Here is a 23,872-nt window from a genome sequence, read left to right as displayed (position 1 = left end):
TGTCTTGACATTTACTCGCTGACTGACCTTAGGCGAGTCACGCCACCCCTCCGAGTCTGTTTCCTCATCTGTAAAATGGTGAGACTATTTCTGCTTTGCAGGCCCCAAAGCTAATAGCAAGGAGGGTCAGGATTTGAGCTGAAGAAGTTTGGGTTCAGCCCCAGCCAACTATCCCCACACTTTTCTTTTTCTTCGAGACAGGGTCTCATTCTGTTGCCCAGGTTTGAACGTAGTGGTGCGATCACGGCTCACTGCAGCCTCCACCTCCCGGGCTCAGGAAATCCTCCCACCTCAGCCTCCCAAGTAGCTGAGACTGCAGGCATGTGCCACCTCACTCAACTAATTTTTGTATTTTTTGTAGAGACTGGGTTTTGCCATGTTGCCCACTCTGCTCTCGAACTTCTGAGTTCAAGCAATCCACCCGCCTCAGCCTCCCAAAGTGCTGGGATTACAGGCTTGAGCCACAGTGCCAGACTGTCCCTGCACTCTACAGCCCACAAGGCACACTGTCCACTGGTCAGTCCCACACTTTCTCCAGGGGACCTCACAAGAGGAGAGGCATCAAGACTCAGTCAAAGCCAGGAGCCTCCACTCCTAGCCATGGTTCTTGCTCCTATGACCCTGGGGAAGCTGCCACCACCTCAAAATCAGGATGTTCCTCCCCACTGTCCAGATGCCCTGGGTTGTGGCGGAGCCGATGAGGTAACACAGTAGGCAGGACTTTGTGGACTGAGAAGCCATCTGTGAATATGAACCACGGTCAGGGGTGTGGAGGCACACTGGCCTGCCAGAGTCATTTGTAAATCAAACTCCTCTCCTTCCACTTCAGGAGGGGAGTTGTGGGAAGGCCAGGAGGGCACCGGCCAGGATTCCCTTCCTATCCGCAGTGATGGGGCCTCCTAGCCACCAAACTTCGTGTCTGTGGTCACCAACCTTTGGTGACAAAACCTCAGCCCCACCTGAGATTCTGAAACCCCTGCAGGGCTGCCTTGGGGACCAACACTACCAAAGGGAGCCGCAGGGAAACTTTCTTCGCCTTAGAAATTTCCCGGGCAGGGCAAATGGCCCTGTTCCTGTGTTCAAGGAAACCTAGAGAGGGCGACTTAAATTAGGATCCACCTGCAGACTCAGGGAGCTAAATACCCAAACTACTTCCAACAGCCCTTTGGCTTTCCACATGCAGAAGGCATAAGTCCCCCCACTTTACAGATGAGGAAACTGAGCCCCAGAGGGAGCGGAGGTCGGGGTTTGTGGGGGGCTCACCCTGGACCCAGCATTGTGCTGTCCCGATATTAAGAGGGTAGATAAAACAAGACCTTAACACTGTCAATGTGATCCCCAGCCACCAGCATTACTCACAAGCTGCTTCAGAATGGCAGGATTTCTGTCCCCACCCCAGAGCTACTGAATCCAAATCTGGATTTTAACAAGACCCCAGGTCACTCGTGAGCTTCTAAAGCTTGAGAAGCACTAAGATATAATAATGTGTGGCACGTGGCTTCATAAATTATGCCTATTTTTTTCAGTTCTCACTACGACCCTGGGAATAGGCTTCATTATCCCCATCTTACAGGTGGTGCTAGGAGGCCTAGAGAAGCTAAGTGTCTTATCCAAGGTCACCTGGCTAGGAAACATGACGGAGCCTGGATTAGAACCCTAGTCTTCCTCCAAAGCCCCAATCTTCCATGCCACAGGTGGCAAACTTGTGGTCCATGGACAAAACTGACCACGCAGATGTGCTTTATGAGGCGCACACAAGTCCCATAAAAACCCATGTTTTCGCTCTCTTGGAAAATCAGAAGTTCTGGCCACACCAGGCTTACACACTTGCAAAATAAGAGCTTGCCCTGGCGCTGCACTTACCCACCTGGTCCCAGAGCTGGCTCGCTGCCGAGGCCTCTGGGCATCTGCTGAGTGGCAGTGGGCACCACCCAACCGGCAGGCCAAGGATTCAGGTTCCTTCCAGGCAAGGGGTGTGCAGGGTGGGCCTGGGGCACCTCGCGATGCTGGGCCCTGCTCTGACAGGCCTCTTCGTGTACCCCCTGGATGAGTGCACCACGGTGATCGGCTTTGAGGCAGTCATTGCCGACCGTGTAGTGACGGTACAGATCAAGGACAAAGCCAAGCTGGAGAGCAGCCACTTTGATGCCTCCCATGTTCGATCCCCAACAGTCACAGGTAAGGAGACCAGAAGGGCTGCAGCGGGACCTGGGTTGGGCCAGCCAGAGGCTGCCTGGGCTGGAGCCTCAGGCTGACTGCAAGGACAGCAGCGGAACATGAGAGAGAAAGAGCACTGAACTAGTCAGGAATCCTGGATGGAATCCTGTGCCACTTTGGGCCAATAATTAACTTCTCTGAACCTCAGCTTCACTGTCTGTAAGACAGAGGTAATTGACTTTCTGTTGTCACTCGAAAGTGTGTGAGGATCAAAGGAAGGGAGGTAACAAAAGGATTTTAAAGGTCTCTCTAGAGAAACAGAATAACATCTTTTAATTTCAGAGGCTGTAGGACAAGTCACGCCGGGATTTGACTCCCTTTCCTGTTGCTTACAAATGGTGTGAGCTTAGAGAAAAAGTTAACCCCCTCTGTAAAATGAAATAAATAGCTGTCCTCACCCGATGCTCAACCAGTATAATGCAGGGAGAGAACTCACATCACAGTAAATACTCAAAGCATGGCTACTAATGCCTGCTACTGAGGAAACTGAGGCTCAGAGAGGGAGAGCAACTGGCTCAAGGTCAGTGAAAGGCAGCTGTTAGTGCCTTTTAGGCAGCACATCACACAGCATGCTGGTGGAAGAACCAGGGCTAGAACGTAGACCAGGTAAAATATAATGTAAGAGATTCTTACTGTTGGATCTATGATCAAGGTGAAGTTTGTTCAAGTGGTTATTAAAACGTTCAATGAACACTCATCCTGTGTAATGTGCAAAGTTGTCCCTGAGTTGTTATGATTTATCACAGTCCAAAAGGTTAGTTAGGATCTGTCTAGGAGTAACCATGATGGGAGCAGGGGGTGGAAAGTGACTGTGTCAAAAGAGGTTGTGATGATGTTAGAGGAAAAGACCAGCCTAGATCAGGGACCAGGGAGGTGTTCATGGAGGGGTTGGGTGGGTGGGTAGACTGGGTAAGCAGGGACGAAGAAATGGGTGTTTTGATAAAAGGAAAGAGCATGAGCAAAAGTATGGATTCCCAAGGGCAGGGGATGCTTTTATTTGGTTCTTGGGTTGGGAAGTAGAATTTGGGGGATGAAGATGTGACCCTCTGTTGGGGTTTTGTGAGTCCAAGTTTTCCACCCCCAGCAAGGTCGAGTGGAAAGTTCACAGGCCTAGAGTCAGACACATGGGGGTTCAGATCCTGGTTTAACGGGTTACTTATTCACAACACACACCCTCAAGCTGAGCCTTGATTTTCCCATCAGCAAAATGGGGCCACTCACTTACCACAAGAGCAATCTTAGAGGGGATCAGAGATAATCTATGTACAGCCCCTGACGCCAGCCTGGCACTTAGGGAACATTCTGCAAGAGGGGGTTTCCATCGCCCCTCATTCCTGCACACCGGGAAAGGTGACCTTGGATGAGGATTTGGAGCGGATCCTGTTTGTGGCCAACCTGGGGACCATTGCCCCCATGGAGAACGTCGCCATCTTCATCAGCACCTCCTCGGAGCTCCCGACGCTGCCCAGCGGGGCTGTGAGGGTCCTTCTGCCTGCTGTCTGTGCCCCAACCGTGCCCCAGTTCTGCACCAAGAGCACTGGCACCTCCAACCAACAGGCCCAGGGGTAAGGAAGCCCTGCCCAGACCAATCAGAGTCCCAGGTGGGCAACAGAGAGTGCGTCAGGTGACATTAGTAGGGGATGGGGTGGGGGAGACAGGGAGGAGATGGGGAGACTCTGCTGTACGGTTGCCACCCTCTGAGCCATTTGCTTCTCCCCTGCTCACTTTTAGAGCACTTAAAAGCATCCCTGAAATGCCCTGTAATGGTACTGGCCAGAAGTTATGAAATTTGGACAGCTTGGAATCAGCATTTCCAAGCTGTCCAAATTTCATAACTTTACTCAAGAGGTACTTTCTGATCACCTACGATGTACCAGACACTGGGCTGGTTGTTAGGGATAGAGAAGGAGAAAAACCAGTATGTTTCCTGACATTTTGGAACTTAGTGGAAGACCATTATCCAACGAATAACACAACTAATTATGTGACTCATTGTATACTGGAATGCATTATTGACTGAAAAGTACAAGGAAGGAGAAGTTCATTGGGCTAAGAGTATAAAAGAGGGACCCAACCTGGGGGGTCAGGGGCCGGGCCAGGCTTCTCTGAGGGGTGATGTTTCAGCTAAGAACTGAACGATGAGGAGGATGTAGGTGCAGAGAGGAGCATTCCCGTAGGTGACAGCAGCAGGGACAAAGGCCCTGGGGTAGCAAGGACAGGGCACTGGAGAGGAACAGAAGCACAGGTGGCACATGATGAGGCTGCAGAGGCATCGGACGCCCTTTGGCCCTGGCTAAGATTGTTTCTCCAAAAGCAACAAGGAGCCATTAAGAAGGTTTTCAACAGGATGGGGAGAAGAACATGACAAGCCTGTACCTGGACAGTTTCTCTGTCCTCCCCTCATGGTATGGAGGGAAAATGAGGTGGGTCACAGTCTAAGGCACTTACAGCTGAGATCATTTTCTATGAAAATAAGTGCTGTAGGGGACGGAAGGGGACAGAGTGGGACAAGTGCCATTTTAGCTCCAACGAACAAGAACTAGGATCATTTGTGGCCTGACCTGAATGAAGGGGAAAAGCCATGGACATATACTAGAGGGAATATTTTGCGCAGGGAGAGTCACAAGTGCAGAGGCCCAGAGGCAGCAGCAGGTGCCATGTGTCACGGCAGCAGCAGAAATGCTAGTGTGGCTATCGCAGAGTGAGACAGGAAGGGAGAGAGGTCAGATCGGTGGTGATGAGTGGGATCGTGCATGGTCTTGAAGGACGACACTTGGCACAACAGAGAAGCTGGTGGCATAAGCCAGTCTTAGACCAAAGAGCACCAGCCTGTGTGTTGTCTTTGTAAGTGTTGCCGGTGACGATGAGCCTTGTGCATTTGAGAGGCAGGGCCTAGCTGGGACATTCAGGACCTCAGTGGGTCAGGGAACAAGAGGCCAGGAGGCCCTGATGCCACTGAGCGGGTGCTAATACGCTTATTTCTGCCCATTCTAGCAGGCAGAGTTAAGAGTGACACTCTTGGAAAAAGACTGCCTCAAACCCCTGTGAATCTCAAAGGAGCTCAGATAGAGTGACACAAGACAAAATCCAAAAACCAGATGACACCAAGTGTTAGTGAGGAGAAGGGGAAGGCTTGTTCACTGCTAATGGAATTAGGAATGGGGACAGCCACCCAGGAAAGCAATCTGGCAATCCTCAGTGTGCCCTTTCCCCCGGGGATCATGAAGAAATTATTTCACAAGTCCAAAGGGAACACAGACAGGGATATTCATGGTGGCGTTATTTGTGGATGTGGGGAGGCCGAGCTGGGAACAACAAGTACAATGTAACGGATGCCCCCAAGTGATATCAAGTTAGCAGCGAGGACTTGGGTTTGCAGCCTCCTGGGCAGAGTTTTAAGACATAACATTGTGCCAAAAAAAAAAAAAAAGTAAGAGATCGAATGAGATTCATAATATAAGGCGATCTTGTCAGCTTAAAGCACAATTACACCCAAATGCTGCCCCGTATTTTACAAGGATGTGTGCATATGGAAGGACATAGATTAAAAGCCTTAGGGGGTGTGCCTGTGGAGACAGCATAGGATGGGAGATGGGGTGGAGATCGCAAAGAAAGAGGGCCCCGAAACGTGAGCATTCAGCAGGTGACAGACACTTGGCTAAGTAGTTGCTCCTGGAGTCCTCAAAGCAACTGCAAAGTATTGTACCCATTTAAAGGATGGGAAAACAAACACTTAGAGGAGAAATGACTCGCAAGGCTTGCAGCTCACAAAGACAGAGATTCAAGACATGGTGTGACGCAGTACAAACCGTTTCACCATGGAGCCAGACAGACCTAGGCTAGGAGATCTGGGCCAGGACTCTGCCAGTTCTTAATAGTGGGAAGTTGGGCCAGTCACCTCATCACACTGAGCTTCAGTTTCCCTGCAGAGACTCTGACATTTTCCCAGAGCTGTGGTGAGAACGATGTGAGCTACCCCTCGGGAGCACCGTGCCTGATGCCTGGTCCAGCGTGGGTGCTCCTTGGAGGTGGCTGTGCCTTACGTCAGAATCCAGGCTTTCCCTGGGGTCAGGTTGAGTGGGAGAGTACGGGTCTGAGGGCCCCCTTGGTGGGCTGGGTTGCCTGGAACTCATTGTCCTCTCCTTGTCTTCTCACGCTGGTCCCCTGCTTCCACCCTGGCTGGTCTCCTTTCCTTCTCCCGGCACTTTTCCAGCAAAGACAGGCACTGCTTCGGTGCCTGGGCCTCGGGCTCCTGGAATAAGTTGTGTCTAGTGACTCTCCTGAACACTGATGTGTCCAACCCCATGGAGTATGAGTTCAACTTCCAGCTGGAGATCCGTGGGCCATGTCTGCTCGCAGGTGAGAGGGAGATATCCAGACGGGATTGGAGGGCTTCAGGCCAAAAGTCAAAGGCTGCCAGGGATGGGACAGGGTTGGGCAGGGAAGCCAACTGGCCCAGATGGGAGATCAACAAAAGTACACAAAGCCTGTGGACCCCCATTTCCCATGGCCCCAACAAGCAGCCCAAAGATAAGTCCCTTCCCAGTACAGATTTCAAGGCCACCGACTTCCACCCCAATGGCTTCCTCGGGAGAACGTCCACGGGGAATGGTGGACCTTGGTCCTCTCCTAGAGGCCACAGCTGTAAAGCTGCTTCCTGGTTCTCACCTTGTCTGCTTGTCAGAAGCACCCAGAGACACCCGAACATCCTGCAGCCTAGATCCCACCTCCCAGAGATTCTGGGGTATGTTCTGGGCATGGAAACATTTAAAAGCTCCCCAGAAGATTCTAACATGCAACCAGGATTAAGAACCATTGCTCTGAAGGTTCTCCCCACAACCACTCAGAGCCTTAAAAGGACACGAAGATATGGTGTCTTGTCAGTGCATGCGCTCCTAGAGCAACATTGCATTCCAGTGTGAGGTGCGTTTATGGAGCACCCATCAAAAAAGCACCCTTCGACAGAGCGCTGAGAGCCATCTGCTTGGCAGCATGCTGGGGGCTGTGTGTGCCCTATAAGAATGCGACTCCTCCAACCCCCACTAGATCCTGAGTTGAGAGCAGGAAAAGCCATCAGACACCATCTATCTAAGCCTGCATTTTACAGGTGGAGAAATTGAGGCAGCCTGGCCATGGTCATACTGCAGGTCAGGAGCCCCTAATGGGGCACTCATCTCTGGCCTGGGTCTTGGTGTGCCCCAGCGAACTCCTCTCTCTCCTGACCTCATGAGCCTATATCCCCCTTGCCTTTCTATGCCACTCAGGGGTGGAGAGTCCCACGCACGAGATTCGTGCCGATGCTGCCCCATCTGCCCGCTCGGCCAAGAGCATCATCATCACCTTGGCCAACAAGCACACCTTTGACCGGCCTGTGGAGATCCTCATCCACCCCAGTGGTACGGTGCCCCACAACGGGCCCCTGGGTTGCCTGTGGGAGGGAGGAGGTGCTGAGCCTGTGGGGACAGAACATGTGGCCCTCTGCCCAGCAGCTAGCTAACCAGGGAAAGGCTCGGGGGTGTGTGGCCAAGGAGAGGAGACTCACTACTTTCCTCCCAGGAAAGTTGGCTCTAGCTGGTGGAATCAAGTGTCTCCTGCCCTGATTCAAGCTCCAGAGGCCTAGGGTCTCATCCACCCATCAGGACACTTTACCCCAGGCCAGCTGAGCAGGGGATCTTTGGAAACCAAAGTTCAGTGAGACCCTGGAAATTCTGTAGCCTCAAGGAGAAATTCTTGTCTGTTCAAGAATTCACAGAATGTCAGGACCTGAAAACATCAGAGAGGCATTTAACCCCATCCCACTACCATTTTACAGATGGCTCAGCTGAGGCCCAGAGAGGGGCAGTGAGTCACCCATGGCCACTAGGCTCCCCTGCCTCCCAGCTAAGGAGTCTTCCCAAGCCCTACACTGCTTCAGGCAGCCAGGGCTTCCACCCTGCTTCCAACTGGGAGTCCCACCCCTGTGAGAATCTTGCACCTAAACCAAAGCCCCCAGCATCCTTCTCCTGTGATACCTGGCCAAGTGCTGAGAGTCGATCTCATCTCTGCAGAGCCCCATATGCCCCATGTCCTGATAGAGAAAGGGGACATGACGCTGGGAGAGTTTGACCAGTACTTGAAGGGAAGAACAGATTTCATTAAAGGGATGAAGAAGAACAACAGTGCAGAGCGGAAGGTGAGGGCAACTGAGGCGGGGAGCGGATGGTGGCAGAGTTGGGGTGGCACTGAGGCCTGGTCTCCACTGAACCAGTGAGGTGGGGAGGTAACCTGCCCGAGGTCATGCAGCAAGCTGGAGGCAGACACCAGGCAAGAAGTGTTTCCTTCTGTGGGCCCCAGGGCACTGCAGGGCACTTTCAGATGCCCCATTATCCTGGCTCTGTTCCTGCCTCCTGCTAGGTCACCTTTCTCCAGGACCTCGCAGGTGCGTAAGCCAGGAAAATTCACATATGGTGGCAGAAATTGCCTTGGCCTCCTCCGGGCCTCTGCATCCCCAGGGGTGCCCAGGACCCTTCAGCTCCTTACCTCCTGGACCTCCCCTACCCACCAGCTGAGTAGCCTCTTGCTCTTCCTCCCTCTGGGGCCCTTGCTTGCTATGACATAAAGGACAAAAGCAGAGTGGGGAAAGCTGTCCCCCACCCCATGAAGCTGCAGGACAAGGAGGCCTGGCCAGGGGACGGGGATGGGAAAAGGAAGGTTGGAGGCTGAGCGTCAGCCACAGGTCACACCCTGTGCTCTGCCTCCCACTCACGGTCCTGCACACTGAGCCAGGTCCTGAATGCCAAGATAGGTTTCAGAATGATGGCTCATCTCTTTCCATTAGCCCCTTTTTTAGATGAGAAAACTGAGATCTAGCACCCAAAGATCACCAGTGAGCTGGAGGAAGGGAGAGACTGTTATCTCAGAAGTTAGATTTGGTGACCAGGAGGCTAAGGGATGAGAATGGATTCTGTGGGGGCAGTTGAGCTGGATTTCACAACACCACCCATGCTCTACCCGCCTAGCTGGCACAGGGCAGTGGCAAGGTGAGGAAGTGGACAGAGACCCCACTGGAAGCACCTGCTCTCCCAGAGGTGCCCCTCAGCCAGATGAGTCAGTTGGGAGAAGTTGGAGCCAGGTTCTCAGAGTAGGGGGTGGCATTGCCAGAGGGCCAGGTTCTCAGAGTAGGGGGTGGCAATGCCAGAGCTCTGAGAACTGCTGCCTGTATGCCAGAGGGTCCCAGTGGGTCTCCCAGGCCTGGGGCTGCCTGCCTTGCCTGCCAAGCCTTAAATCAATTAGCTCGGGGATGGTGGAAGCAAATGAGAATTAACTTGCCACCTTGGGTTGGTTATGCAAATAGCCTGTATTCTCACAAACTCCAGGGATGACAGCAATCAACCCACAGCTGCTAAGAAATGATGAGTTTATTGTAATTGGATAATGGCAGCTTGAGGAGACATTAGAGAATCCTGAGCCAGGGTACCCACCCCGTCCCTCTGAGAGGAAGATAAGGTTTCTGGAGGTGGCTTCTCTCACTGACAGATGTGGTGCTGCTGCCTTGGGCTCTGTCATCAAAAGAGCCAGTCTGGGCTGTGGCCTCTGGTGGAGGGGCTTCACGTGGGAGAGAGCGAGCCAGTTCCCTTGGCAGGGAGAAGAGTGGGTTGCGGGTATCCACAGGGTGAACATCAATCAGGAAGAGTGGGTGGGACAAGCTGTCAGAAACCCTGGTTTAGCAAGGAGAGGGCAAATCACATAGAAGGACACACCATGCGCAAGAGACAGAGATGCCAAGAGAAACAGAGGCTGAAGAAAAAAAAAAAAAAGAAAAGATGCACACACAGATCAGTGGCAGACAAAAAGGCCCACACAGATTAATTCCCTCACTTACTCATTCAACCAATAAATCTTAGGGGGGCAATACTGAGAATGATACAGTCTTTATCTTCATGGAGCTTATATTCTGGAATGGAAAGACTGAGGAAAAAAAACAAATCAGGCCAGACGCGGTGGCTTATCCCTGTAATCGCCGCATTCTGGGAGGCCGAGGCAGGCGGACCACAAGGTCAGGAGATCAAGACCATCCTGGCCAACATGGTGAAACCCCATCTCTACAAAAATTAACTAGGCGTGGTGGTGCATGCCTGTCATCCCAGCTACTCTGGAGGCTGAGGCAGGAGAATCGCTTGAACCAGGGAGTCGGAGGTTGCAGTGAGCCGAGATAGCGCCACTGCACTCCAGCCAGGTGGCAGAGCGAGACTCTGTCTCAAAAAATAAAAATGAAAAAGCAAATCAAGAGGGGTGATATGACCACAAGTCATAGGTGCTGGGTGTTCTTTAGCTGGGTATCAGCAAAAGCCTGTCTGAGGATGAGACCTGGCAGATGACCAAGAGCCCACCATGGGAGGAATGGATGGAAAGGGCACAAGGGATGAAAGAGCAGGAAGCAGAACAATGGTGACCTGTTTGGAAAACAGGAAGAAGGTCAGTGCAGCAGAAATGTAGGGAGCAGAGTGGGTAGAGAGGAGGTGGACAGGTAGGCAGGGGTGAGGCCACAGGGGGCTTCCTAAACCATGGTTTAGAGTATTCAGGGAGGGCACTGTTTGAGCAAGAGAATGACAAGAACAGTCACTCTGGCTGCTCTCTGCGGAGTGGACCACAGGGAGATAAAAGTTGGACAAAGAGAGCAGGAGGAGACTCTTGCAAAGGTCCAGAGACAGAGACAGTCCTCTCCTGAACATGGGCAGTAGCAGTGGAGACAGAGAGACATGGACGCATTCAGGCTGCATCTTAGCAGCAGGACTGGCAATGCTTTGCTGCAGGATGGAATGTGTGGAGTGAGGAAAAGAGGGGAACCGAGGACAACTGTTAGGCGTTTGGTTTGAACAACTGGGTGGGTGGTGATGTCATCTATTGAGATGGGGAAGGAACCCAAATAGACAGAAACTGAGAAACAGACACAGAGACACGTGTACACACAGAGACAGCCAGATAAGGAGACAGAGAGAGAAAGTCGGGGTGGAGAGTGAAAGCAGTGTGAGAACAAAGGAAATGAGATTCTGTGGGAAGGGGAGGGGGAGAAGCAAGGGGAAGGGTTCTGGCCTCAGGGCCAGCTAGGAGGCCACATAAAAGAATAAACACCAAGGCACTGTCCTTCCCTTAATCTTTACTGATCCATCTCTGGACCAGGCCCTATGTTAAATTCTGGAGATGTAAAAGAAGCTAAGAGATGACCTGCCTTCAAGTATAATAGCAAACAAGTTGGCGGGAGGCAGAGATCGGAGCAAAAAACTGTATTCAACATGAGAAGTGCCTGGGCCTCCAGGACCAACAACAGCAGCACCAGCAGTGGCAATGATGGCTGCTGTTTAGAGACAATTGCTCTCTGCCAGGCAGCCAGCTTCCCAAGTGCACTGAACCCATGCAACAACTCAGTGAGGTATGTCTTCTTGTCCTCATTTCATGGATGAGGAAACTAAGTAATTAAGTCCACCTGGAAATTGGGGAAGACTTTCCAAACGGGTAGAATTTGAAGAGTGAGTAGGAATTTAACAATGGGAGAGAATCGGTAAACCAGGGAAACCCAGTTCACAACCAAGAGGAGCCAGAGCGCAGTTTACACACTGAGTGTAGAAGCGAGAGACCATTACTCAACCAAGGGGCTTCTCGCGTCTGTGCTGACTCAGCTCATCCTCACAACCACCCTGAGAAGCGGACATTATTCGCCCCATTTGACAAATGGGTAAATAGACCCAGAGGAGGGGCTCGCCCCCATGTCACACAGTAGGATGGTGACAGAGCAGGGATTCAAACCCAAGTCTTTCTGTCTGCAAAGTCTATGCTTGCTGTTGCAACCCGTGAAGGTCTAGCAAACAGAGAAGCTGAGCACAGTCAGCCCGGAAGTCTTCCGTGCAGAGCCTGAGCAGGATGTGGGTGCATGGTGAGTGATGGGGACCAGGATGAGTCCCCAGGAGTACCTCTTGACCCCCTGATTGCCCAATCAGAGTGTTCCTTTCTTCTCCAGACAGAAATCATTCGCAAACGCCTCCACAAAGACATTCCCCACCACTCCGTCATCATGCTCAACTTCTGTCCCGACCTCCAGTCAGTCCAGCCGTGCCTGAGAAAGGCCCACGGGGAGTTCATCTTCCTCATTGACAGGAGCAGCAGCATGAGCGGGATCAGCATGCACCGAGTCAAGGTACCTGCTGAGAGGACCCCTCCCCAGGGCCCAGGGATCCAGGGAAAATCAGCTGTGCGCCCCCAACCCAGCTTCCTCAGCACTTTCTGTTCCAAGAAACAACTTTTAAAAATCAGTTTAAACGGAGACACCCAAACTCCATTTGCATCTCCAAAAAAACGTGAAGTAGTGTGAGCAGAGGCAGAGCTGGCATCCATTTACAAGGGATGAAGTCATCCATAGCTGTCCTTTGCATTCTACAAACTTTAGCTAAAACACCCCGGCAGGTACTGAGTGGAGCAGGGTAGGAGAAGAGAGGAAGGGAAGTAACATTTGCTGAGGGTCTGCTATGTGTTGGATACGGTGCTAGCCACTTAATGCAAAGCTTGGTATCTAATCCAGACAATAATCCTATGCGTTTGATCCTATTTTTGCCATTTTCCATATAGGAAAGCTGATCTTGAGAGTTTCAGTCACCTGCCCAAGGTCACATGGCCAGTGTGGTCTAAAATTAAACCCACGTCCACCTGACTGTTCCCACCACCTGACATCAGAGCTTCAGTGGACATGGCCCCTGCCATCAAGGAATGTATAGAATTTGGTAGAAAAGACTTGGTTTCTCTTTTTTTCAAGTGCCTAATAGGTGCCAAGCCTTGCCCTTGCCCATCTGGAAAAACAGCAGAATGTAAACACATTTGCTGTCCTCAAGGAGCTGACAGTCAAGAGAGAGGCACAGGCCTGCTAGCCAATCAGAATACATGGGAGCTTTGTCTCCCTGCTAAGGAGAGCTCCTCAGGAGAGTGGAAGCAATGGTGATAGAACCCTCCCCTCGACAATCCAGACGCATTTCACCTGCCCCCTGCCCTACCCACAGGAGATTACCGGTCTAGACTGTGGCATTTTACAAGACTCCCTTGTATTTTTGATTGTGCAGATGTCTGTCTCTCTGGAGTTATGAACTCATTTAGGAAAAGGGTCATCTATCCTCTCACCTCTCTTTTTCCATGGCGCCTAGCTCTGTGTTTATGCATGAAAAGCCTTCCATCTCTTTATTGATCGGGGTAAAGGATAACTGAGGTCAGGAAAACAAGGAAGGAGGGGGCAAGAACAGAGTGGGGTTCTGCCATCACCTGAAATTTCATCTTTCCCCCTAGTTTGTTCCCAGAGCAAGCTCTTGTTTCCAGGACAGCAAGCTCAGCAAGGAGAGGAGGGTTGGGTAGGATCTGGGATGCCAGGTATCCCCGCGGGTTTGCTACAGTTGTCTTGAAGTATGACAGAGGAGTCATACACAGGACCCAAGTTCCTGTTTGAGGTCTCATGACACAGGGGTGTAGGGCTGATTGACACCTTCTTCCCCAACCTGCCCACCATCAAAGGCAAACATTGGAATGAGAAGCTGTCCTCGGTGCTGGAGTGCTGAAGCACGCTCCAGGCCTTTGTGGCCATCTGTATCCCCTTCTGCATCTATATCAATTCATAAGATGTCTCAGCTACCCTAGAGCATCACAGAAGCATAAACCTAAAACATGCCTTAGGGAGCATTTAATCCATTTCCCCTCCACTTTCCAGGTAAAGAAACTGAGTTGTCAAGAGGCTAAGTGCTTTTCCCAGCATCACAGGGTTAATGAGAGAGCCTGGGCCTTCTATATCTTGCTTCAGAGCTCATTTTCCTTACATTGCTTATGGAGAATTATGCATACTCTTCCACTAAAAAATTCTCTTCTCTGATGATATCATCTCTGCTGCATGGCATTGTGCCAAAAGCAACACCTGGGTTCCAAGGTCAATTCTGCCACCGATTTGCTCCTTGGCTGTGGACAAGTTGATTCTCAAGTCTGGGCTTCATTCGTCCTTTCTGTAGAGTGAGAAGGATCAATTCAGGCAGAGTGAATGTATGTCACATGTCCCTTGGCTCCCCTCTCCCCATCAATTCAATAATTGGTCATGACAATTTTTTTCCTGCTGAACCTGGACTCAGTCTATATCCTTGTCATCCCAGTGTTCCAGGCAGTTACTACCAGTTAAATGGAATTAGTTCATAAATGGAAATCCACTTTCTGGACTGAAAGCCTGTCCAATCTTTGCATTCTGGAATTCTCTGACAATCACTTTCTCTGGCTCTCCTTTCAGTCCTCTTTCTCCTTGGAATCTCTCCTGCCCTTCTCCAGTTCAGCTCACTGAGCTCAAGGTCATGCCTTCACAAATGGCTTTGCATTGGTGCCATCCATGCTAAACATGACCCTTTTAGAGAAAGGCACAGAAATTACTCAGGCTACCCACCCCTTTCCCCACTGACAATAAGGCCACTGGAAGGTTGCTTGGGTCCTTAATTGTGACCCATCGGGTTGAAGTTTTAGGAAAATCTAGGCTCGGGGGGAGGGAGAAAATAGAAATCCAAACAGCCTATGCCAAAGGGGAAAGTCCAGCCAATTTAATTTCCTGCAGCTGGTCTCATTCTTCAACTGCCGCTTGCTGCCAAAAACATGGCTTTAAAAATTCTAATAGGTGTGAGCAGAGACAATCTGTATGGATCAGCAGAATCTCCTCCTAGCAGGAATATGCATTAGTGACTAATGAAAAAATAAGCAGACATTGACTTCTTTTGTAGAGAAACCAAATGTATTGAGGCAAGCAATGAAAAGAGATCGAGAGAATGTTAATGTTAATGTTTAATGTTAATGTTTACAGGGTGGGGGATGGGACTGGGGTGTGAGTATGTGGAGCCTGGAAATCTACGTGGTGTAAAATTTGCCAGAATCCACTTGCAGCTGTTTTCTTCTAGATCCTGAAGGATGATGGCTTCCCTGAAGCCATGCTGAGATCCCTGGGGTACTATCAATAAACAAGATGGGGGACATGGAGGTGAGGGGCAGACAGACCTTCATTCCTCTGCCAAGGCAGAGCTGACATGAATAAAAATCTCAAAGCTGTGGTTTTTTTTGTTTTTTGGAGTTTTTTTGAGATGAGTCTCGCTCTATTGCCCAGGCTGGAGCACAATGGCATGATTTCGGCTCACTGCAGCCTCCGCCTCCCAGGTTCAAGCAATTCTCCTGTTTTAACCTCCTGAGTAGCTGGGATTACAGGTGTGTACCAACACGCCTGGCTAATTTTTGTGTTTTTAGTAGAGACAGGGTTTCACCATATTGGTCAGGCTGGTCTCAAACTCCTGACCTCATGATCTGCCTGCCTCCACCTCCCAAAGTGCTGGGATTACAGGCATCAGCCACTGTGCCCAGCCAGAGCTGTGTTTTTAAAGCCTCAGTCATTAGTCTTAGGTTTTGCAACCCAGTGTAATTCTTTAGTTCTCCTGAGCCTCAGTTTCCTCATCTGTAAAATAGGGTTATTAATATTAATATAGATCTCATTGGGTTGATAATGATAACCATTTACTGAATGTTTACTATGCACCAGGCTGAGGCTGAGGGGGGTGACATAACTTAGAATGTTTAGCACATAGTAATTGCTTGATATTTGTGATTGCATTGTATCATAACCATCATCACCATCATCATCATCATCATCATCATCATTTATTTTGCTTCTACCATCACCTCCACCTCCTTCATTGTCACTGTTTTTTTCAATCTACCTTTATCAAGGTCTCCTGGTGGGGCATAGTTACATGGGTTATGTTTAGTGTCCATAGACTTTGGAGGCAACGTGACATAGCTTTGAGTCCTGACTCCATTATTTACCCACTGGATGCTCACCAACATGTTACTTCACCTCTCTGTGCCTCAATCTTCTCTTCTATAAAATAGGGATAATAGCGTACCTGCCTCGAAAGGTTATGGTGAAGATCAGTGAGGTGATGCATGCAAAGTACCTCCTGTGTACCTGACAAATATGAGCTGAAGAGACTGCCCCTGAGGATGTGTCCTTAGTTAGTGATGGTTAGGTTGAGTCTGATGCAGAAGGTCCCACAGGAGGGCCAGAAGCCATTCCATCAACAGTGTGACCTGGACCAGGCCACTTTCCTCCCTTAGACATCAATTCTGCTTTGGCAGCAGGGAGAGGGTGCTCCCTGCTCTCCCCACCTCTCAGGATCAGCAAGAGGTTAAATGGAACTGGAAAGTCATAATAGAAAGGCTTTAAGAAGTCAGACCTGCTACATGGATAAGTTTGACGATGATGATGATAATGACGATGATGGTGGTGGTGGTGGTGGTGGCTTTGGTCCAGCCTCTGGTCAGTGTCAGCAAATTTCTTGATGTGAGGGATAAGGAGTTGCTGGGTGCAGACAGAGGAGGGTAAATGCCTGTTTGGAGGTCACTCCTGTTCTGGGAAAGAGAATATTGGAGTGTGGTGGTTGAATGACAAGAACTCCTTCCCGAATCCTGAAAACCACTTTCTCTCCTGCCAGGATGCCATGTTGGTGGCCCTTAAGAGCCTCATGCCAGCCTGCCTCTTCAATATCATTGGGTTTGGATCTACATTTAAGAGCCTTTTTCCTTCCAGCCAGACATACAGTGAGGTAATGAGGGGGCAAGGCTGGGACCAGGAGGGTGGTGCATGGTGGGGAGCAGAGGAAAGGAGCAAAAGGGGAAAAAATCGTTAAAACCCTAGTGCCGGCCTCAGAAGCTGCCCACCCACAGAGAACTCAGATCACACCCGGGGGCAGAGAACTAAAGAGAAGCTATCTCTGTTTGGACATTTTTCTGACATCCCAGACTTCTGACATCCCCCCCTCTTTAGAATCAAACGATATTTTGGGCAAAGTGTGTGTGTGTGCAGAGATGAGGTACAGAAAGTGGGTAGAGAGAGGACATAGCCCAGGCCTGCCACTCACTGAAGCCTCCGTTTCACAAGGATGATGGATGCATGCAAGGTTGAGCTAAGGAAGCAGATGATAAGGAGTAGGGGAGTGAATAGGTGGATGAGTGGGCGTGGCAGTGGGCTAAGAATGGAATTCACAAGGCTCAAGATACTGTGTGAAACAAGAAGGCTGTGGCCCCAACAGCATGTTCAAAATTGCAGCATCCTACCCAGATCTAAGAAGAGGAAGAGAGGGAGGGAGGAAGGAAGGAAAGGAGGGAGGAAGGACAGACAAATGGGACACTTTTCAACTAAAAATAATGTTATGAGTTTTAAAAATACAAGAATAATATATGTTGCATGCGCTTGTAATCTCAGCTACTCGGGAGGTTGAGGTGGGAAGGTCGCTTGAACGTAGGAGCTTTGAGTCCAGCCTGGGCAGCAGAGTGAGACCTCATTTCTACAATGATAACAACAAAAGAATAATATGTATTGATCACTCCACAATTTTTAAATGTAGATATCAAAAACAAAATGTGTTTAAAAATCTCCCGTGATTATGTCAGTCAGGAAAAAAGGAAGAAAAGACACTGCTAAGAGCTTAGTATAAATCCTTCCAGCCCTTGTTCTATGCGTTTACACACATTTTCAATAAAGATAGGATTAGGCCTTCCATACTGTTCTGTAACCTACTTTTCTAATGTAGCAGTCTATCATGAATATATTTCCATGCCAGTAAGTATTAATCTGTAATGTAACTGTAATGGCTTCCTAGTATTTCACTATACAGATAGATTGGGACTTATTTAACAAAACCCCTGCAGTCAAGCATTAAAGTTATTCCCATTTTATTTAGTCATCTTTGTATCACAGATTTTGCATGCATCTTTAATTATTCCCTTAGAATTAATTCCTAGCCTTGCGGGCTCAAAAGCTACACATACATCTTAAGACTTTTGATACATGCCGTTACTGCTTTTCTGTTTTCTTTTCTCTCTCTCTCTCTCTCTTTTTTTTTTTTTTTTTTTTTTTTTTTTTTTTTGAGATGGAGTCTCTCATCTCTCTTACTCTGTCACCCAGGCTGGAGTGCAATGGTACGATCTTGATCTTGGCTCACTGCAACCTCTGCCTCTCAGGTTCAAGCGATTCTGCTGCCTCAGCCTCCCAAGTAGCTAGGATTACAGGCATGCACCCCCACACCTAGCTAATTTTTGTATTTTTAATAGAGATGGGGTTTCACCATTTTGGCCAGGCTGGTCTCGAATTCCTGACCTCAAGTGATCCACCTGCCTTGGCTTCCCAAACATGCTGTTACTTCTAAGGCCCGTCCAAGAGTAGATGTTGAAACAGCATTCCCCTGAGCCAGGAGGAGGAGGTCACTGTATCCAGTGGGAATCTACTCTTGCTGCAAATAACATCCATCCTTGGCCAGTTGGGACCCACAGAGCAAGGAAATTTGAAGCCTGGATTAGAGAAATGATTTTCTCAAAATGTCACGGGGGCTGGTGCCAGAGTCAGTCTCTGGACTCAGATCTTAAGATTCCTAGTCCAGTGTTCTTTCCATCACACAACCCGCCTCCCTCATCAGAAAAAGAAACCTCATGTATGCCAAGGAATCAGGGGTTTAATGTGCTACCTCTTCCAGGAGTGCTTCTATTTTTAAAGGGGAACCCAGAAAGGACAACTGGTTGGTGTTTCAGGCATTGGTAGGGGGTGCTGTTGAGCAGAATGACACCAAATGAGTGGTCACCCATTCTTCCTGTGAGTGTGGGCGGGGATGAAAGTGGGAGCATTGGTCAACTCTGGTGAGCCTAAAAGAAGATCTAGGGAAACAAAGGCCTCTTCCTTAGGTGGTCTAGAGTCTCTGTGCCATATGGTGACCCTGGGGACTGCCTGCTTCTCTGCAGGAGAGCTTGGCCATGGCCTGTGATGACATCCAGAGAATGAGGGCCGACATGGGTGGGACCAACATCCTTTCCCCTCTCAAGTGGATCTTCAGGCAGCCAGTGCACCGAGGCCACCCGCGACTCCTCTTCCTGATCACAGATGGCGCTGTCAACAACACGGGGAAGGTACTGGAGCTGCTGCGAAATCACGCCTTCTCCACCAGGTGGGCCTTGGCTGAGGGTCTAGGCTCGGTGACTCCAAGCTGCTGGGGCTGGGGCACCACAGCCGAAGGGCAATGTGGAAAATGCCACAGGGAGAGGACAGGACCCACAATTCCCACAGGGCTTTGCTTCCAAGATAGTGTGGGCTGATTTCAAAGTTCATCTTTTTCCCTCTCAAGTTCAGAATGGGTGAGCTACCCATGCCTCTGCACACAACTCATAAAAGCAGCCTAGGGAGAGATCCCACAGCCAAGGGAGAGGCTGCTCCCGCTCTGTGCTGGGTGGGAATTGATGGACTGTCTGTGGGTGAATTGATGGATGTGTATGTGGGTACTTCCTGATGGAAGTACCATCTTCTTTCTCCCTCTCCCTCTGCCTGAAGATAGGGCCAGCTCCGAGATCCTGCTGGGCCATGCTCTGTCCCTTTCCACATCAGGAGGCAAAGATGTAGAGAGGATAGGACATAGCAGCCTCTCTTCTCCCCTTCCCCCAGGTGCTATAGCTTTGGAATTGGACCCAACGTCTGCCACAGACTGGTGAAAGGGCTGGCATCTGTGTCCAAGGGCAGTGCTGAGTTCCTGATGGAGGGGGAGCGGCTGCAACCCAAGGTAGGCAGCAGAACCCACGCAGTCCCTTCTGGTGCTGGAACCTCAGAGGCCCAGACCAGTCACATGGCAACTCAGTGGTGGAGCTGGAATGTCACCCCAAAGCTGAGCTCTTCACTAGGCCACACTGCACCCCAATGAGAACCAGAGACTTGCAAGTCACAGAGCAGGCAACTCTTGAAGCAATGCCGGGACGCTAGATCCTCTGGTCTCCAGCCACTGAACACACACTCCATCCACTGCTGGACAGGATGAGGCTCCTGAAAAAGCTACCTATATGGATTGGAGCTGTGTTTGAGGTCCATATCTGGACACATTCCTGATGATGACAAATGGTGGCTCAGAAGAATCTAAAGAACCCGGAAATAAAGGAGGCTATAGTCTTCTTTCCATGTCCTGCACATTTGACACAAATAAACTAACCCTTAGAAAATCCCCTTATCAGTCCAGTAAACAAAGACAGGGCTGAGATTAAGAGTGAAGACATTTATTGGGGATAGTGTCTATGAAAGGTGGAAGAGAAGGAAACTGGAAGAAAAACTCTTCAGTCCAAGAGTCCGATCCAACAGCTGTGAAAGGAAAGTGGGAGCAGAACTGGGCAAGAAAGCCTCAGACTGTGATGCCCTGGCAAGGTCTCAGCCGTCCAGCAGGGAGCTCTGGAGCAAAGGTTGCCCATCAAAGTCTGTGATGTGCTGAAATGACCAGGCTGTACTATCCCTGCCATATTAAATCATTGACTTGGGGCTTCCAGGGAGAGATATGGTCTTGGCTCAAAAGCTGGGGTGTTGCATCTGGAAGCTGTCACCTAACTGCACTTCTTCCAGCAAGAAGGCATGGTCTTTCTTGAAGGGAGATTTGAAAGCTCACCTCTATACTTGCCACAACCCCCAAGTCATTTTCTCCAGGTTTGCAGTACAGAACATCCAAGGAAATCAGTCTAGGTGATGACCACAGCCGTCATTTACTGAACACCTACCACATGGCAGGCACTTCAAATTCAATATTGCAAATAATCCTTCAACTACACCCTCCTACTTTAACAGAAGGGAAAACTGAGGGCCAGAGAGGTAAATGAACTTGCTCAAGATCATTATCCAGTCCATGGTTTGACACAAACCTGTGCGCCCTTGGGCTACTCACAGCCCTACTTTGAGCCTCAGATTTTCTCATTTATAAAATGCTAAACTGGCCAGGTGTGCAGTGGCTTACACCTGTAATCCCAGTACTTTGGGAGGCATAGGCAAGTGGATCACTTGAGGCCAGGAGTTTGAGACCAGCCTGGCCAATTTGGTGAAACCCCATCTCTACTAAAAATACAAAAATTAGCCGGGCATGGTGGTGGGTGCCTGTAACCCCAGCTACTCAGGAGGCTGAGGCAGGAGAATCACTTGAACCCAAGAGGTGGAGGTTGCAGTGAGCCAAATCATGCCACTGCATTCCAGCCTGGGTGACAGAGTCAGACTCTGTTTCAAAATAAAATAAAATAAAATAAAATAAAATAAAATAAAATAAAATAAAAATGCTAAGCTTAGAAAAGATGACAGCAAAGATGCTCTCCAACTCTGACATTCTAGGAATCTAAGGAGCTCAGAGTTGTGCTCACTGCTGGGCAGGTCACCCCAAGGCCTGCTGTCCCCTCTTCCCTGCTCCCACTCCCTACTAAGCTCATACTTACATGATCTTCTGTACACATCTCTTCTCACACATCCCCCAATCTGCATTCTGACCCTGCCCTACAGATGGTCAAATCCTTGAAGAAGGCCATGGCCCCAGTCCTGAGTGATGTGACTGTGGAGTGGATCTTCCCTGAGACCACTGAGGTCCTGGTCTCACCCATCAACGCCAGCTCCCTCTTCCCTGGAGAACGGCTGGTGGGGTATGGCATTGTATGTGATGCTTCCTTGCACATCTCCAATCCCAGATCTGTAAGTATCCTAGAAATTCCAGGGATCCATGGGGGCCCAGAACCCATGCCTACAAATCACCCTTAGCTGGAAAGACTATTTGTGACAGCCAGAAACTAATTGGAATTGGGTTTACAGTTGTGGGTTTACAGTTTTCCCAGTTGTGGGTTTACAGTTGCCAGGCCACAGGCATTAATCACAGTGGCATGGTTAAGGTAGATGCCACCATCTCAAAAATGTGGTTCTTAAAAGCCCCTGCAGTAGAATTGCTTAAAGAACTTGTTTAAAATGCAGAGCTTTGGGAGGCTGAGGCAGGAAGGTCACTTGAGGTCAGGAACTTGAGACCAGCCTGGCCAACAGGGTGAAATCCCGTTCTCTGCTAAAAATATAACAAAATTAGCCAGGCATGGTGGCAGGCACCTGTAATCCCAGCTACTCAGGAGGCTGAGGCATGAGAATCACTTGAACTCAGGAGGCAGAGTTTGCAGTGAGCCAAGATCGTGCCATTGCACTCCAGCCTGGGCGACAGAGCGAGACTCCATCCTAAAACAAAACAAAACAAAATGCAGCGCCCTAACTTCCATCCAAGTCTGTTGAATAAGAATCCCCTAGGATAAAGCCCAGAAAATTGCATTTTACATCATCTCCCCTAAGTGATATGGTGCACACTTCAGTTCAAGAACAAATGCACTCAGATTTCGTTCTCCACACACTCTAGTAAGCTCATATCTCCTTAGATAAGTTTGTGTTTTATTTCTTTACATGGATGATTCCCTTGTCTGTGGTGGCAGAAGTGGGATGAAAGCCAAGAACTTCTGAAAGGGAGGTGAAATTCATGCTAAAATGTGAGAGATTGCCAAAGAAGCTGTTTCCTCACCTATCTTTCCTCTTCCATGAGTCTGTCCACTCTCTCCAAAGGATTTCTCATCTTGTTTTGTTTTTCAAAAAAGAAGTCACAAACTCAATGCCTAGAGAAATTGGGCAGGTATGGAATGAATGAAATGGACTTGGTGTAAAAATAAAAGGGGCCAATGCTGTGATGGATAGCAGCTACCACTGAACTCACAGTTGGAAAGGCAATAAGGAGTGGTGAGGAATATGGCAAAGTGGATGGCACACACCCTGTCTAAACTGGGCAGCCCCTATGCAGCCCTAACAAAGTGTCGTCATGCAGAAATGTGAGTCCTATGTTAAATGTGTGTCTAATTTTTCAGGAGAAATTGGAACTTTATGTGAAAAACTCCAGATTTTTGAATGTTATGAAATGTGTTCAGAATTGTGATCAGGGTAATGGTTAATGTGTTGTGGACAATGGAGTGTTCAGCCACAGGGAGAAAATGCTAAACAAAATGCTGACCAAGTCCTTGCACAGTCCAGACCTTCCTGGGAGGTCTAGAAGACACCAGTTCATCAACAGACCCTCCCACAAGAAGGGCCTGGACGCAGTCATCAAATCCATTCTCCTTTGCTTACTCAATATTGGCAACGTTTGCCCTGCTACTGGTAGGGATAAAGAGGACCTTCACATATTGTTGGTGTAAATATAACTCCACAGCCCTCCTGGAAAGCAACCTAGAAATAACTAATAAAATTAGAGATAGGCCAGGCATGGTGGCTCATGCCTGTAATTCCAGCACTTTGGGAAGCCAAGGCAGGTGGATTACCTGAGGTCGGGAGTTCGACACCAGCCTGGCCAATATGGTGAAACCCTGTCTCTACTAAAAATACAAAAATTAGCCGGTGCAGCATCAGGCACCTGTAACCCCAGCTACTCGGGAGGCTGAGGCATGAGAATCACTTGAACCCAGGAGGCAGAGGTTGCCGTGAGCCAAGATTGCACCACTGCACTCCAGCCTGGGGGATATGGCGAGACACTGTCTCCAAGAAAAAAAAAAAAATTAGAGATATATAAACCTTTCAACACAGAAATCCTACTCCTAGGAGTCTATCCCATAAAAATAAAAGTGATGTAATAGATTTATTTCCAAGGATTTATTGTAATATTTTTTATGGTGACAAAAATAAATGGCCACAAACTGAATGCTTAACAATAAGGCATGGTAAAATATTGTGCAGTCAAATGCTAAAAAGAATGGTTGAGGCCAGGCACAATGGCTCACGCCTGTAATCTGA

General features: G+C 49.3%; 1 protein-coding gene across 1 annotated transcript in view; it reads left to right on the top strand.

Moving 5' to 3' along the window:
- Positions 1 to 23,872, top strand: part of VWA5B1 (von Willebrand factor A domain containing 5B1) — a 68,449-nt gene that overhangs the window by 20,139 nt on the left and 24,438 nt on the right. The window contains exons 3-12 of the mRNA XM_015441497.4: positions 2,026 to 2,178; positions 3,512 to 3,782; positions 6,431 to 6,576; positions 7,482 to 7,613; positions 8,265 to 8,389; positions 12,212 to 12,388; positions 16,731 to 16,841; positions 19,030 to 19,232; positions 19,724 to 19,838; positions 21,575 to 21,760. Of these exons, the coding sequence (XP_015296983.3) occupies positions 2,026 to 2,178; positions 3,512 to 3,782; positions 6,431 to 6,576; positions 7,482 to 7,613; positions 8,265 to 8,389; positions 12,212 to 12,388; positions 16,731 to 16,841; positions 19,030 to 19,232; positions 19,724 to 19,838; positions 21,575 to 21,760 (1,619 nt within the window). The remainder of the gene's footprint in view (positions 1 to 2,025; positions 2,179 to 3,511; positions 3,783 to 6,430; positions 6,577 to 7,481; positions 7,614 to 8,264; positions 8,390 to 12,211; positions 12,389 to 16,730; positions 16,842 to 19,029; positions 19,233 to 19,723; positions 19,839 to 21,574; positions 21,761 to 23,872) is intronic.

Source organism: Macaca fascicularis, chromosome 1 (genome assembly GCF_037993035.2).
Source record: "Macaca fascicularis isolate 582-1 chromosome 1, T2T-MFA8v1.1".
In the NCBI taxonomy this organism is placed as follows: Eukaryota; Metazoa; Chordata; class Mammalia; order Primates; family Cercopithecidae; genus Macaca; species Macaca fascicularis.
This window is presented reverse-complemented; position numbering and strand designations above follow the sequence as displayed.